Here is a 14681-nt window from a genome sequence, read left to right on the forward strand (position 1 = left end):
CCTTTAAATCCAGGAGGGTAACAAAAGGTTTGTTTTTAGTTCATAACCATGGAGACCCTTTGGTCTATATAGAAGCTGTGGACTCAAATGGTTGATTGTTTTTATCAGGGTGATTTGCTAATTACTGGAGCAATAAAAACTATTGTTTAAAAAACCTGAAAAGTTACCTTATTTCTCTTTTCTTCTGTATAGAGCAATACAAGTCTTTTATAGGTCTGTTTTCATCCTCCAGCCACATGTCCACCCATTGGTCTTCTAGAACCCTTGTCGGTGGGTATGTTTCGGTCCATGTTTGCTCTTCATGGCCCCGATAACGTAAGGACTCAGACGACTCATTTGTCTGCCACACTGCATCTGTTAATTACATGCATGTATTTGTAGTTAATGTTTTTCCCCTCATAATAACTACGGTCAGAATTTACTGATGGAGGGCAAAGTATAGCCACAGACAACTATAACGATTTTGCCTGAGAAATCAGGGCGTTCTGTGGGTGTCGGTCGTTACACTTTGTTGTTTCAGGGGCACATTTAATAAGACTGGTCTTAATAAAGTCCTGCAGTGGCAGTGGATCCGCCAAAGTTATGTAGAGCCGCCGGCCCCTACACAGCTTCGGTGGATCCTCTGCCGCTTCTAAATGTAAGACAACTTCCTAGCTGTCTTACATTTAGACCATTTTCTACGCCTAAACCAGATGTAGAAAATGCTCTGTTCCTCTCTGTGATCTTTTTACTACAAAACCACAGTGACAACTTTATCTCACTGTGATTTTATAGTAAAAAGTTCACAGAGAGTCACAGAGCATTATTAATCATGTTAATGCTCCGTGTCTCTGCTGTCCAGTGCGGGGCTTGGCTGTCATTCACGCTGCGGATGAAACGCGCGGCATTCGCTCGTGTGAAACAGCCCTTAGTGTCAAAATTTAGTAGTACAGGATTCACTATTGCCAATTGTCACGGCCACGGTTATGGCCGTGACTCCTTGGGAGCCGCATACTGTTGCCCGCGGTTTTGGGTTGTAGTGTCAACCGCAGCTTGAGGCATAATGTAGTTGGCCTCAGGTGCGGTTGCCGCGGACAACAGCTATGTGTGCGGTTCCCTTGGAGTTGTGTGCGCGTTTGTAGCACTTTTGTATGTCTGTGTGCACTTTGTTTATGTTTGGTGTGCACTGACATTTTCCCTGCACTGTGGCTGTCCGTGGCAACGTTTGGTTGTATGATGTACATGTGGTGGCAGTGTCCCGGCCTTCGGGCTGACTCCCAGGACACGCTTGCCACCCATGTCGTTGCCTGCGGCAACAGCCACAGTGTGTTTATTGTTTGGACACTTCCCCTTTAGTTATGTTTTCCCTTCTGTGGTTTTGGAAGGGTTAACTCCCTTTCAGTGTGTGTGAGTCACGGGGTGTGTCTGATTGTTGGGTGTGGCCTCTTGGCCCTATAAAGCCTCAGTTGTAGGCAGTAGCCAGAGAGGGTGTTTCAGCCATGCTGGCTGTAGACATCCTCCTGGTTACTTACCAACTGCCAGTGGGGGCCAACCTTCTGGTCATAAGCAATTATTTATGTCCTTTGGTGTCTGGAAGATGTTGTTTGCTTTTATGTTTCTTTATTGCACCTGTGGTCCTGGGTTCCCGTGTGTTGTATGTTTGTGTGCTGAGTCCTGCTGTCTGTGGGCAGTACACCCACATGGGTTCCAGGCTTGGTTGTCTGTGGCAGGTCAGTGTGATGTTTGTGGCAAGTACCTGCCACTGCCATAGGTTGCACTTGTTCTCCCTTCCTTGCAGCTTGGCCAGTGAGACTCCTGTTCCTCCGTATCCTGAAGGAACAGGATGTCTTACTCTGACTCCTAGCCTAGGGACCGGCTTAGGGCGAGTAGGGATCCGAGGTTCCTGCGCATGGGTCCTCCTACCTTCAAGGTCGGCCCATGCAGGTAGGAGTTAGGGTCAGGTTAGGGACGCTGTAGGAGGTGACCTGCTCCCTAATCCTGTTTGTCCTGGTCAAGCAGCGACCATCTTCCTTCCGGCACACGGCTGAGGGTTTCCCCCATCCTCAGCTGTGACACCAATACAGTAAAGAAGAAACTACAGGTCTTCAATGTGGCCGCCTCTTGGTACACTGTAGATGAGCCAGACAGAGTCACAGTGGCCCTCTGTGTACCCACCTTGTAGATTTTAGGGACTGCAGGTAATTGTACAGGTGCCACTCCATGATTTGCACCGTGTTTACGCAAAAACCTGGGGGATGCAACTGCATACTTTTTAATAAACCATCATTTTTTTTTTTTTAAAGGATAAGTAAAGGGCAATGGAGTGGGCACAACCTTGGGGAGATACAGTTTAACTGGTTTGTAACTGGGTACTGCAAGTTCCTCTCAGGTAGCCAGTACAAGCTCTCCAGGTGCTTAGCCGTGAAGCTGCTCATCATAGCTTGTCCTGCTGATTTAAAAAAGGATGAATTTTGATTGTTGCCTGTTTATCCGGACAGTTCTCCGTTGCTTGTTTATTCTCGAAAGGTCAACTATTACATTGATTGTCGTCTGCTTATAGGCTGTTTGTTCATGTTCCTGTTTGATCTCATGTTCATACTGTAACGGAAAGCTGGCGACGTGCTCGCTCCCTGCAACGCCGCCAGCATCCTATCCCTGAGGAGGAGGACGGCACCTATCAATTAGACCTATTTAAACAGGTAACCTGCTGGCCACAGGTTGCCTGTGATTTTTTATTTATTTAACATCTTTATTACTATACAAAACGAGTACACAAAAAGAAATTCATTCTTAGTATAAACTATCACCATTTTTTTTTCCCTTGACCCCATTACCCCCCACCTCCCTGCGATGCGTCCCCCCCCCCCCCTCAAAAAGAAATAGGGAGAAGGGGAGAGAGAAAAAAAGAATAATAATAAAAAAAATTATAATTTATTCCACGTGCAGTCATATCAGAGCTACCAGCCATCCCATATCTTAACTCATTTCTCTAATCCACCTCTCTGCTTATAGAGAATCCGTTCATAATTTTTAACCTTGTTAACCAGGTTTATCCAATTGTTTACCTCTGGGGCATGGCATGCGAACCAGCTCTGACTGATCAGGAGCCTGGCCAATAGTACTGTTCTACCTAATAGGATCTTTTGAGATTTATGACTACTTAATGTCGAAAGATCGTTCAGTAGAAACAATTGTGGCTCAAGAGGAATCCGTATTTTTAACTTATGGGTGAGGAGATTATTAATACCATTCCAATATGATCCGAGTTCTGGGCATGCCCAGAGCATATGCAAATAATCTGCACCAACAGTATCGCAAAGAGGAAACTTGGAGGTAGCTCTTATTCTACACTTGTTTAACCAGATAGGGGTAACATATAGTCTGTGATAAATATTAAACTGTATTAAAACATGATTAAAATTGTGAGAAAGTACATCTGGGTTAGTGAAAATACTCCCCCACCCTACCATTTGTATGTTTGGGCAATCCATCTCCCAGGCCCTTTGTCCCGGTGATCGTGTCTCAGAAAATCGTGACTTAATTAGTAATTTATATATATTTGAAATATTCATTCTTAATGTTATCTTCCCGAACCTCTCATTTAACAGAGAAGAATTATCTATTTCTAACAGTGATTTATCATCCAAACTAAAAAGTGCCGACCGAAGCTGAAAATACCTAAACCAAGATAAATTCTCTACACTGTGTGATAATTCCAAAAACGACTTAATTTCTCTATTCTTAATAACCTGTGCCATATAAATAATCCTATTCTTTTGGCAGAATTGATCCATTGCTATACCATCTAAGATCTGTAAGTGAATATTGTGCCAGAGAGTCGTGAATATAAGTGATCCCTTTACCCCAAACCATGCTCTAGTAATAGCCCACCTTTTCGATAGTAATTTTGTAGTCCCTTTATAACCCCGATCCCTGTTAGTCAATAGCCCAGATTCCAGAAGCGTGAATATGTTATTGTGTGCAGAGCTTCTTACTAGGCTACTTAGAAGTGTACTATTTGGCCATTCATTACACATCCATAGCTGAGCAGCAATAAAATAGCCTTTAAACCATGGGAGATTTAAACCCCCATGCTCCAAGGGTTTATATAGATATTCCAATTTGAGTCTCACTCGTTTTCTTCCCCAGACTAAATCATTAATTATTCTTTCCATAAGTTAAAAATATTTATCCTCTATCCAAATAGGTATATTCCTAAGAACATAGAGGAATTGGGGTAGAATTACCATTTTAATCAGTGAAACTCGGTCAGCTCTGGATAAAGGAAGTCTCAGCCAAATCCCTATTTTTGCCCTAGTTTTTGTTATCAATGGGATCAGGTTAAGATGTACAGAATTTTCAACCTTGGGAGATATCGTCATACCCAAGTATTGAACAGTATCGACCACATCTAGCTGGGTTATCAATGACTCCTTTTGGGACACCGGGTCTATTGGCATCAAAGTGGTCTTTGACCAGTTTATATCTAGGCCTGATACCTCACCAAATAGTTTAACCATACGGATAATTCTTGGGACAGTTATTTCTGTATTATCTACGAAAAAAAGGACATCGTCCGCGTATAGAGAAATGCGGTCTTCCACTCCTAATGTTCCAAATCCTTTAATTTGAACATCCTGCCTAATACCCAAAGCCAGGGGCTCAATATAAATATCAAATAGGAGTGGAGATAGTGGGCAGCCCTGGCGAGTACCTCTATTTAGGTTAATACTGGGAGTAATACTCTCAATGAGACTCAGCTTAGCCGTAGGGGATCTATACAGTGTTTTAATCATATTTATAAATCTCTCCCCAAAGCCCATCCTCGCCAAAACCCTCCATAGGAATCGCCACTCCACTCTGTCAAAGGCCTTAGAGGCATCTAAAGACAGGATGGAGCGAGCAGACCCCCCAGGAGCCTGTATATTGGCAAAGAGCCGATGAAGATTATGATGAGTACCTTTATTTGGAATAAAGCCGTTCTGGCCTGGATGGACAACGGAGGAGATAACCCCAGAAAGTCTTGTGGCCAAGATCCTCGCCAGGAGCTTTACATCCGCGTTCAGCAATGAGATCGGTCTATAGGATCCCATATCTATTGGGTCCTTACCTTTTTTGGGAATTAGTATTATTACCGCTTCCATCATTGAACCCGGCAGGTTCCCCTCCTCCACCGATTCAGCAAGGACCTCCAGCAATTTAGGAAAAACAACCTCCTTATATTTACCATAAAATTCATATGGGAGTCCGTCTGAACCGGGGGTGGAGTTCCCCGAGCATAGTTTAATTGCCCCTTCGAGCTCCTGAATAGAGAGATCGGCCTCAAGTACCTTCTTTTGAGCCAGAGTAATAGTAGGAAAGACAATACCATCAAGATAGGAGTCCATAATTTCATCTGTGATCCTGCAGTCGGCTTTATAAAAGGTCTGAAAAGTACTCAAGGAATTCTATGGAATTTTGTCCCCTAACCATCCTCCCATTAGCCAATCGTATATTATCTATATTTTTTTTTTATTCCTGGCTCGAGCTCACCCTAGATAGGAGTTTCCCCGGTCGCCCTGATTCAGTAAAATATTTTTGCCCCTTAAAGAATAGACTCTGTTGTGCCTTCTCCAGCAAGAAGCTGGAGTATGCCTGTATAGTCTTCTGCATAGTTTCCCTACTTTCCTCTGTCCTATCTATATAGAAAAGTTGTGTAGCTGAGGAGGCTTGTTCTTTTAAGTTTTTCTCATTTTTCCCATACTCCTTTCTCAGGTTTGCAATGTGACTGACCATTATTCCCCTCATATAGGCCTTAAAGGTATCCCATACTATTTGGATTTTAGTTGACCTATAATTAGTAACCGAGAATTGATTAATTTCCTTATGTATTATTTCATGGTTCTTTATTAATGATAGCCAATAAGGATTCAATCTAAAAAGAGGTCTACCTATTTGTTTATCCTGGGCCAGGCAAAGTTCAAGGAGTAACAGTAGATGGTCTGAGAGTGACCTAGTCTCATACGTCATTCGTTTTACATATCGCACATATTTTTTTTTGATCAGAGCATGGTCTATTCTGGACATGGATCTACCTAATTTACTAATACATGAGAAGACCCTTCTCCCCTGACCCAAACTTCCCCAAACATCCTCAAACCCAGCCTCAGAACAAAAACGTGCCAGGGGGGACCCCTGAACAGAGGCGTCTCTCTCGACACCCATAGAGACCCTATCTACTGCCGCGTTAATAACACAATTAAAGTCACCAGTAATCAATGTGGGGCATTCCGGCCATTTGTCCATAAATTTTAACAGAGAGTTAAGCACTGAGAAAGAAAATGGAGGTGGGATATAAACAAAGGCCAAAATGCACATCTCCCATCCCAGCTTGCAGTATAGGAAGACAAACCTTACCTGGTGGTCAACAGAGGATGCCTCGCAGAAAAATTCAATCGTTCTATGAATGCAAACAGTTACTCCCCTAGAGTGACTAGAGAAGGTCGAGTGGTAGGTGTGCGCAGCCCATCCCCTGGTGACCACCCTGGAGGTCTCCCCAGTAAGGTGTGTTTCTATAAAGCATACAATTGCTGGGAGGTGTATACGCATCAAATCAAAAACCGCTTGTCTCTTTCTACTGTCCCCCAAGCTCCAAACGGTGAAGGTAAGAATTCTAATAGACATTATGAACAGCAATTAATGAAAAAAAAAAAAAAGGGAAAGTAGACGCATCCCAGCCCAATCCCAACCCCCCCCTACAAGTAATCCACCACATATTGCAGCAGATATCTCGCCTATAACCATCCCTCCCACACTCCCCCCTCCCTGCTCTGCACCTCCTCGCTAGCTAAACAAAGAAAGTGGAAAATATAAAGACCCTCTAACAATTGTTATTCCCAGCCAACCCTACAACAGTAAGGTCACATATTATTTCGTTCAAGCCAATCCGCAGCCTTACCCGGAGTGTCAAAGAAAAAGGTTGTGTCCTTAAAAATAATCCAAAGTTTTGCTGGGAAAATAAGTGAGTATTTAATATCCCTTTCTCTTAACCTCTTTTTAACAGTCATAAACGAGCGTCTCTTTTGTTGGATATCCTTTGAAAAATCAGGAAAGAAGGCCAATCTGTTCCCATCATATAGAACAGGGGAACATTCCCTCGCCCTTCTTAGTACCATATCTCTGTCACTTGAAACCAGCATTTTAGCAAGGAATGTCCGTGGTTGTCTCCCAGGGATTGGTTTCCCACCTGGGACCCGATGGGCTCTTTCTACCATAAACAAAGGTGAAAAAAGATCCCTCCCAAAATTCTCCAGGATCATCATCTGTATAAATTGGGTAGGGTTCTTATCTTCCACACCCTCTGGAACCCCCAGAATTCTCATGTTATATCTTCGTGATCTGTCTTCGAAGTCCACCACCTTTCTTTTAAGAAGATTGAGATCTATCTTCAGGGTGGACACCTCGCTGTTTATTTTTTGGGATTCATTCTGTATTATAGCCATAGAACTCTCCACATTGTTAACTCTATCTCGGATTTTTGACAAATCGTCTCTAATCAGTCCCACATCGGCTTGAATTGACCCAAGTTGGGTTGTAATGCCTTGTATTAAATCCCCATTCTGTTTTACTGCCAATAGTATTTCTTTTAGCGAGATAGAGTGGACGTTAAACATGTCTTCTCCCTCTATTCCCCCTTCCCTTTGAGGGTAGCCAGAAACTTTTTGTGATTCTGCTTCCATCACCTCAAAATTGTCAGTTCTTTTGGAACTAATGTCCTTTTGACCACCTCTGGTATTAACCCTTGGGGACCTTAGGAATTGGTCTATTTTTGTTCCTTCAAAGGATTTAGTGGCCGGTTTCTGGCCAGAGAGGTCTGCGGAACGCCTACTAGCTTTTGGGGCCATTCCGCGTTCCTCTTTTTCCTTACTTCCCTCTCTTCTTTTTAATTTTTTTTCTCCTTTCCCTTCCCCTTTTCTCTCTCTTTTTTTTTTTTTAAATATGTCTTTTTCTCTTTCTTTCTCTCCTTCTCCCTCCTTTTCTTTTCTCTTTTCTTCACTTTTCTTCCTCTTCCTTTATTTTTCTTTTTTTTTTTCCTCCCCTTCTCCTTCCTTTTGCTCTCCTCCCCCCTCTTTTCCTGTTTCTTTGTCTTTATCTCCTCGTTCTCCCTCAGTAATGGCCCATGTGGGATGTAGGTTGAGTACACATTAGTATCCTTTAACTCGTTTTGGTTACAATGTTAGTTGATTAGTAAAAAAAAAAAAAATGGGAGAACCAAAAAAAAGAAAAAGGAACCGTCTCACCAGTTTCCACAGAAAGATGGACCAAGCTCCGATGGACACCACAGGCAGCCCGGAGAGGAGCCGGAGGCACAGCGACACAGCTGGAGAAGATCGTCAGGAGGAGCAGCCGACCAAGCTCCGATGGACACCGCAGGCAGCCCAAGACACAGGGCGCAGAGAGGATCCACCAGGAAGAGAGGAACGCCACCACCAGCGGGCACAGGGGAACCGGAAGTCGCCGACAGGAGGACCACGGACCGAGCTGTGCCGGCCAAGGAGGCAGAGATGAGAGAGCCGAGGCATACGAGCGGAGCGAAGCGGAGCCCAGGAAAGAAGTCCACGGTCCACGATCTCGGCCAGGTGAGGAGGTAATAGGGTGAAGAGGAAAACGAGGAGACGCCAGATAGCCCTTGGAGGCAGAGGCAGGGGCACAGCTGAATCGGGGACCGGGACTACAGCACGAGTCCCCGAGTCTAGGGAAGCAGGAGAGGCTACAGAGACGCTCAAGACAGCGGGGTAGCCGAGCCACGGGAGGAGGGAAGAGCGTGACGTGCTAGGTGCTACGTCATCCTTCCATGCAGGTTACCTGTGATTGGTCTTATTACCTCACTAGCGTTTTCTGCATTTGTGACTTCGTTTGACTTCAGCTTGTATTTCACCTTGACCTGGTGTTATCCCTTGTACTGACGTGATCACTTGGCTCCTGATCTCTGTATTGACTTCAATTTTGTATTAACCCTTTGTGCCTGTGTTACCTCCTGGCTCTTGACCTCGGCTTCCAGTTGTTCCTGTTGTAGTACTTTCCCAGCCTGGGAAACTTTGCGCTTGTCTTTGTCTTTTGTTTTCTTCCCTCTTTATTTCCTTCCTTTAGGCCCCTGCACGTACGTAAGCTAGGGACTGTCGCCCAGTTGTACCCCGTCTGTTAGGACGGACCCTGCAAGTAGGTAGGGATAGAGGAGTGGGTGGAGTTTAGGGCTGCACTTATCCCTACCTTTTCGTGACACATACTTTATGATGTTCAGTTCTTTTTTTGGATTAGGTAGTCAAGCAGGAGGGTGGTTGGTTGTCCATGCTTTACTATCTTGGTGATTTTTTGTTTGTAGTCCCTTTAATTGTATTTGGCAGTTTGCTTTGGGTGCTGCTAAAGCCGGAAAAAATAGGGATTTTTAGGTATTATTATTGATTGGGTCAAGATGGACTGCAGGCTGCTAGAGGATAAATTAGGAGAATACATTGGTTCAGTTTAGGAGGGCAACAATGGTTTAGCTGAGGGAAGTTCAAGTTCCTTATTGGATGAGTTTAAAGGGTTTCTACTACCACATTTTGACCTAATTAGCTGTCAGACACTAGTGATCTGCTAGTGTCTGCTGTACCTAACCATGCTATTGTAATTCCTTTCTCTGCAGCGGTTACCCTAAAAAACTTAGTTTTATTGGTATGCTAATTAGCCTCAAGGTGCTATGGGGGCATCTTTTCAGCACCTAGAGGCTCCGTCCACTTACATTTTAAAATAAATGGGTGCGTGTGCAGTCTGTGGAGAACATGTACAGTACATGTATGTGGAACACTGATGTGTAAATGAGGCTTTATGCACACAATGCCATCAATCACTGATAACCCATCGTCCCTGTACTGAAAGGTATTCACAGAAGGTGAAAAAAGTGAGATATACATGTGTAAATGACAGGTTTTACTGAATCTTTTCCCACAAAACTTATATATAAATCTGCTCAGCTTCTCCTGCTCTGTAACATGGTGCTGTCAACGGTTAGTTGCGCCAAAATCTGCAACTTTTTACCACTCACGCCAGGTCTACAAAAAGTGATCATGGCACGGGTGGGGAAGGGGCCTGTTTCAGGCCTAGAAAAAGGTCTAAATATAAGACAGCTAGGAAGTTGTACATTTAGAACTGGCGGAAGTTTTTCATAACTGCCAGGTATAGAGGTTTATTAAGACCGGCGTCTAAAACACCAGTCTTAATAAATGACCCCCTTTGTATCTATTTACATAATGTACACTTATGGGGTGTATATTGCACAGTGCGCCCATTGAACATTTCTTTCGACCCACTTGTCCAGAAGCCACAATGATTGACAAGCTACCCACCCTGGTCAGCACTGAGCAGACTAATGACACCCCTACTCATCTCAAAACAGGGGCACGGGGTAAGATAGAATTTTTGGTGAACAATGGGAGTTAGAATATTCAACCTTAGGTCGATGGTGAATCATTAGCAATTGTCTCACTTCATTCTGACTTAATTAAGGCAAATCTACGTGTACAGCGTCTCTACAGTGGCATACAGAGTCCCCGCAATTCAGTATTACAGGTGCAGGAGTGGGTGAAGGATTAGGAAACTGTCCCAAAAAACAAACAAAAAAAAACAAAAACATTTTTGTTACTCATAGCAACCTAACACATCACTGCTTTCATTTCTTATCCTGCTCTTGAAAACTTACACGCAGCAGTTCTGTACCTATGACACTGGCTGACCTGTTACATGTGCACTTGGCAGCTGAAGACATCTGTGTTGGTCCCATGTCCATATGTGCCCGCATTACTGAGAAAAATGATGCTTTAATATATGCAAATGAGTGTCTAGGAGCAACAAGGGCGTTGTCATTACACTTAGTGGCTCTGCCCTCTCTGCAACTGCCACGTCCTCTCCACTTTGACAGTAAAAGGGCCAGTTCACACGACAAAAAATTAGCGCGGAATCCCTTTTTTTAATGCATTTTTATGTGAGATTTTTTTATGCGTCTTTTTTTAAACCAATAGGTGTTCAATATAAGGGTGAATTTTCAGCTTGAGGTTTTTGATATTGATCTGCGCCAAAAAATGAGCAGAAAACATACAAAAAACACTTGGACTTACACGGAGCTGTTTTTTCTGCGTCCTATTCATTTCAATGGGATATACAGCGCTGATTCTGCCCCAAGATAGGGCATGCTGCTTCTTTTTTACGTGTGTAAAAAAAATAAAAAATTGCTGCTTCCCATTGAAATGAATGGGATGCTGTTTTTGAGGCTTTTTTTTATTTTAGTGCAAAAAAAACTTTGTGTGAACTGGCCCTTTAAATGTTTAGACTGCCTGACCCTGTCAATCAAAGCATACCTCCCAACTTTTGAAAAGAAGGAGACGCGATGTGCGGCGTGCAAATTTTTTCCGCACTAGGCGACACCTCTAACTCCACCTAAAACATAACTAAACACCTAATCCCACCCAGTCCCGTAAATGCCCCCACATAGTTATTATTCCCTCTTTATGCCACTATACAATAGTTATGTGAGCATTGTGCCCCCATCACAGTAATATGCCCAGTTATGTGCCCCCTCACAATAGTATGCCTAGGTATGTGCCCCCCCACAGAAATATGACCAGCTGTGCCCCCTCACAGAAATATGCCCAGCTGTGCCCCCTCACAGAAATATGCCAGGCTGTGCCCCCTCAGAAATATGCCCAGGACTGTGCCCCCTCAGAAATATGCCCAGGACTGTGCCCCCCAGAAATATGCCCAGGACTGTGCCCCTTAATAAATATGCCCAGCTGTGCCCCATCAGAAATATACCCAAGACTGTGCCCCCTTCACAGAAAGTAAAAAAAATGAAAAAGAAAAAACTCCACTTACTCACCTCTTTCAGCAGCAGCAGGATCCACATCGGCTGCTCTGGTCTGTGGAGGAGGAGGAGCAGAGGCTGACTGCCGAACGCCCCCTCCCCCCTCGCCCGGAGAGGAATGATGGAGCAGGAAGCCGATGGCTCTTTGCTTTATCATTACAGGCAGCAGTCTCTGCTGAAGCAGGGACAGCTGCCTGAGAGAGGGACATACCTCCCTCGTACTGGGACAACCACTGAAATCCAGGACTGTCCCGCCGGATCCGGGATGGTTGGGAGGTATGAATCAAAGTACAGAGGACACGGCAGATGCAGAGAGAGCAGAACCTCTAAGAGTAACATCAACTCCCCCATTGCTCCTAGAGGCTCATTTGAATAAATTTTTCTCAGCAGTGCGGGCACATATGAACATAGGACCAACACAGATGCTTTCAGATGCCAAGTGCACATACAACTTGTCCTTTAGACAATCTGCTGCAATATCATGCATCCGTGCTGCACCAGATTCTCACCCCTGTATTTGAAAATCCACATGGCAGGTCAATTTTTGCACGTAAAAAATATGCAAAGTGTACATAAGATTTGTCAACTCTCATTCACTATACTAGTACTTTTAAACAACAGGAGACACTTTATTTATGAAAAAGCTAAGAAAGTCCAGTGGCACTCACCAGTAGTTGCTGTTCTTCTTTATTGTATATTCTCCAACATGAGGATACATGTAAAAGAACACAGACGGCAGCAGGTGGACACGTACCTGCAGTGCAAGGGAATTGCGGCGACGGACGTTTCACGCGTATAGCACTTCATCAGGCCAGCATATCAGCAGCAAAGAAATGCCTGCTTTTATACCCCTTGTCTGACATCACTAGGCGGCGCCCAGCCGTGGCGCTCATGAAGTCGGCAGTCATGTTGAACCCCAATGGTCCTATGGCCGCCGGCTTCTGACCCTCACCTTTCTCCCGACTACTGCATGGTACCTTGCTAAAAAAACCTTCTCAGGTTTAGCTTTCTCACAGATTTGAACAAATCAACCTCAAACCCGACTGGGTCAAACTGCTCCACCAGGCCGTAATTAAGGCCTCGGTTGAGGACTTTCTCACAGCCTGGTGGTAGCTTGGAGCCAGTGAGGTTGATGACCAGATTGTATGAAGTGGTGTCCTCCTCAATTATCGTCTCCAAGAGACTTATTTCCGTTTGTAGCCTTTTCATATTTGTTTTGCCTTTTGCCTCGGCCCCTTCTGATTTCTCTTCTAAAGGGCGATTGATGCCTGAACCACTGGTCATTCCCTGGGACTGTGTATCATCCGAGGCACTAGAATCGGAGTCAGTTGTCCAATAGTCACTTTTTTTCCGGCGCTGACGTGTACGTTGCCTTGCCTCAAAGACCTTCCCTGTGTCAAAGTCCTGTTTGTCCCTCAGGAACTTGTCTCTCTTTTTCTCTTTAATATCTCCTTGGTTCACAATTAATTTTTTATCCAGGCGTTTAGTATACACTTGCAGTTGGCTTTCTTTTAACCGGGTCTGTAACATTTGCTTTGCTTTCAGTAGTTCTTCACTTATGGTGATGTACTCTTTTTCATTTCTTGTGAGCACCGTTTCTAAGATCTTTAAAGAAAATTGCAGATGTATGTGCTGCCATTCATTCATGAATTCCACATCTTCTAAGTACTGTGACATTTCTTTATATATACGCAAGCCGCGTGGTACTCGGTTGCTATCCCTATATGACTTGAGGGAACTGACCGTCCAGTACAGGCGGACCTCTTTTTCCGCCAATTGGGTCACTCTTGCTTCAAGTGCCTTGGTACTAAGTGTTTCCAATATATCTTTCTGATTGCACTGCAAAAAATACGTGTCCGCCCCTTCCCTGCCTTGTGATACACTCTGGTGCGTTTCTTCCGTTGTTGTGACTTCCATTCTGAGGATCAGTTACGTGTGTGCTATATTTGAGATACGTGATAGCAGTTCATATGAAATGTGGCAGGAAAAATTGTTGAAGTGACACTACACACTGATTTCCTCTATAAAACAGGTGGTTACTAAATGAGCAGCAGAGATGTATAAATTCGCAGCCTGGCGGTGCTCCACTGTGCAGACTGTGTGAGAAACAGTAGTGTATAACTTTAAGAAAAAGCAAAGAAAGTCCAGTGGCACTCACCATTAGTTGCGGTTCTTCTTTATTGTAAATTCCCTCCATGTACTACAGCAAAGTGCAGACTAGCGGCAGAGACGTTTCGTGTCTTAAAATGGGGTATGTCTGAAATATGTTTTCTTATTCTAGTTTTAATTTCATTAGTTGTGCAGCCTACATATCAAAGTGAACAGACCTCACATGTGATTAGATACACGGCAAATTTAGTATTACAATTCAGATAAGTTTTGATCTCAAATTTCTTACAATTTGCCGTGGATTCAAAGGTTCTGCCCATTCTCATGTGGCTGCACAAATACACCTACTATGCCCGCACTTATAGCTTCCTCTGCTAGTCAGCCAAGTCGGTTGTATTTTGGGAATATCAACATATAGACTGGGGTTCAGCATATTTCCCAGTGTAGGAGACAGACGCGCCACACACTTAATACCGCTCTTTGTGAACTTAGACCAATTTTTATCATAACTCAGCACAGGAAGATGCTTCTTAATAATTTGACATATATTTCCAAACTCTTCACTGTAACACGTAGAAAACATGATGGCATTGTCGCTGCATAGATTATTTTTATCTCGTTTATTTTTATTTTCATTAGTATTTTGTGGAAATGGCTTCCATTTTCTTCATTCGATCCTGGATAATGTCCGTTGATCATAGTGACAAATGAGCCATAC

General features: G+C 43.8%; 1 protein-coding gene across 1 annotated transcript in view; it reads right to left on the minus strand.

The window, feature by feature from the left end:
- TMC4 (transmembrane channel like 4) overlaps positions 1-14681 on the minus strand; it is an 83600-nt gene that overhangs the window by 62825 nt on the left and 6094 nt on the right. The window contains exon 2 of the mRNA XM_040432714.1: positions 168-354. Coding sequence (XP_040288648.1) covers positions 168-354 — 187 coding nt within the window. The remainder of the gene's footprint in view (positions 1-167; positions 355-14681) is intronic.

Source organism: Bufo bufo, chromosome 1 (genome assembly GCF_905171765.1).
Source record: "Bufo bufo chromosome 1, aBufBuf1.1, whole genome shotgun sequence".
Taxonomy (NCBI): Eukaryota; Metazoa; Chordata; class Amphibia; order Anura; family Bufonidae; genus Bufo; species Bufo bufo.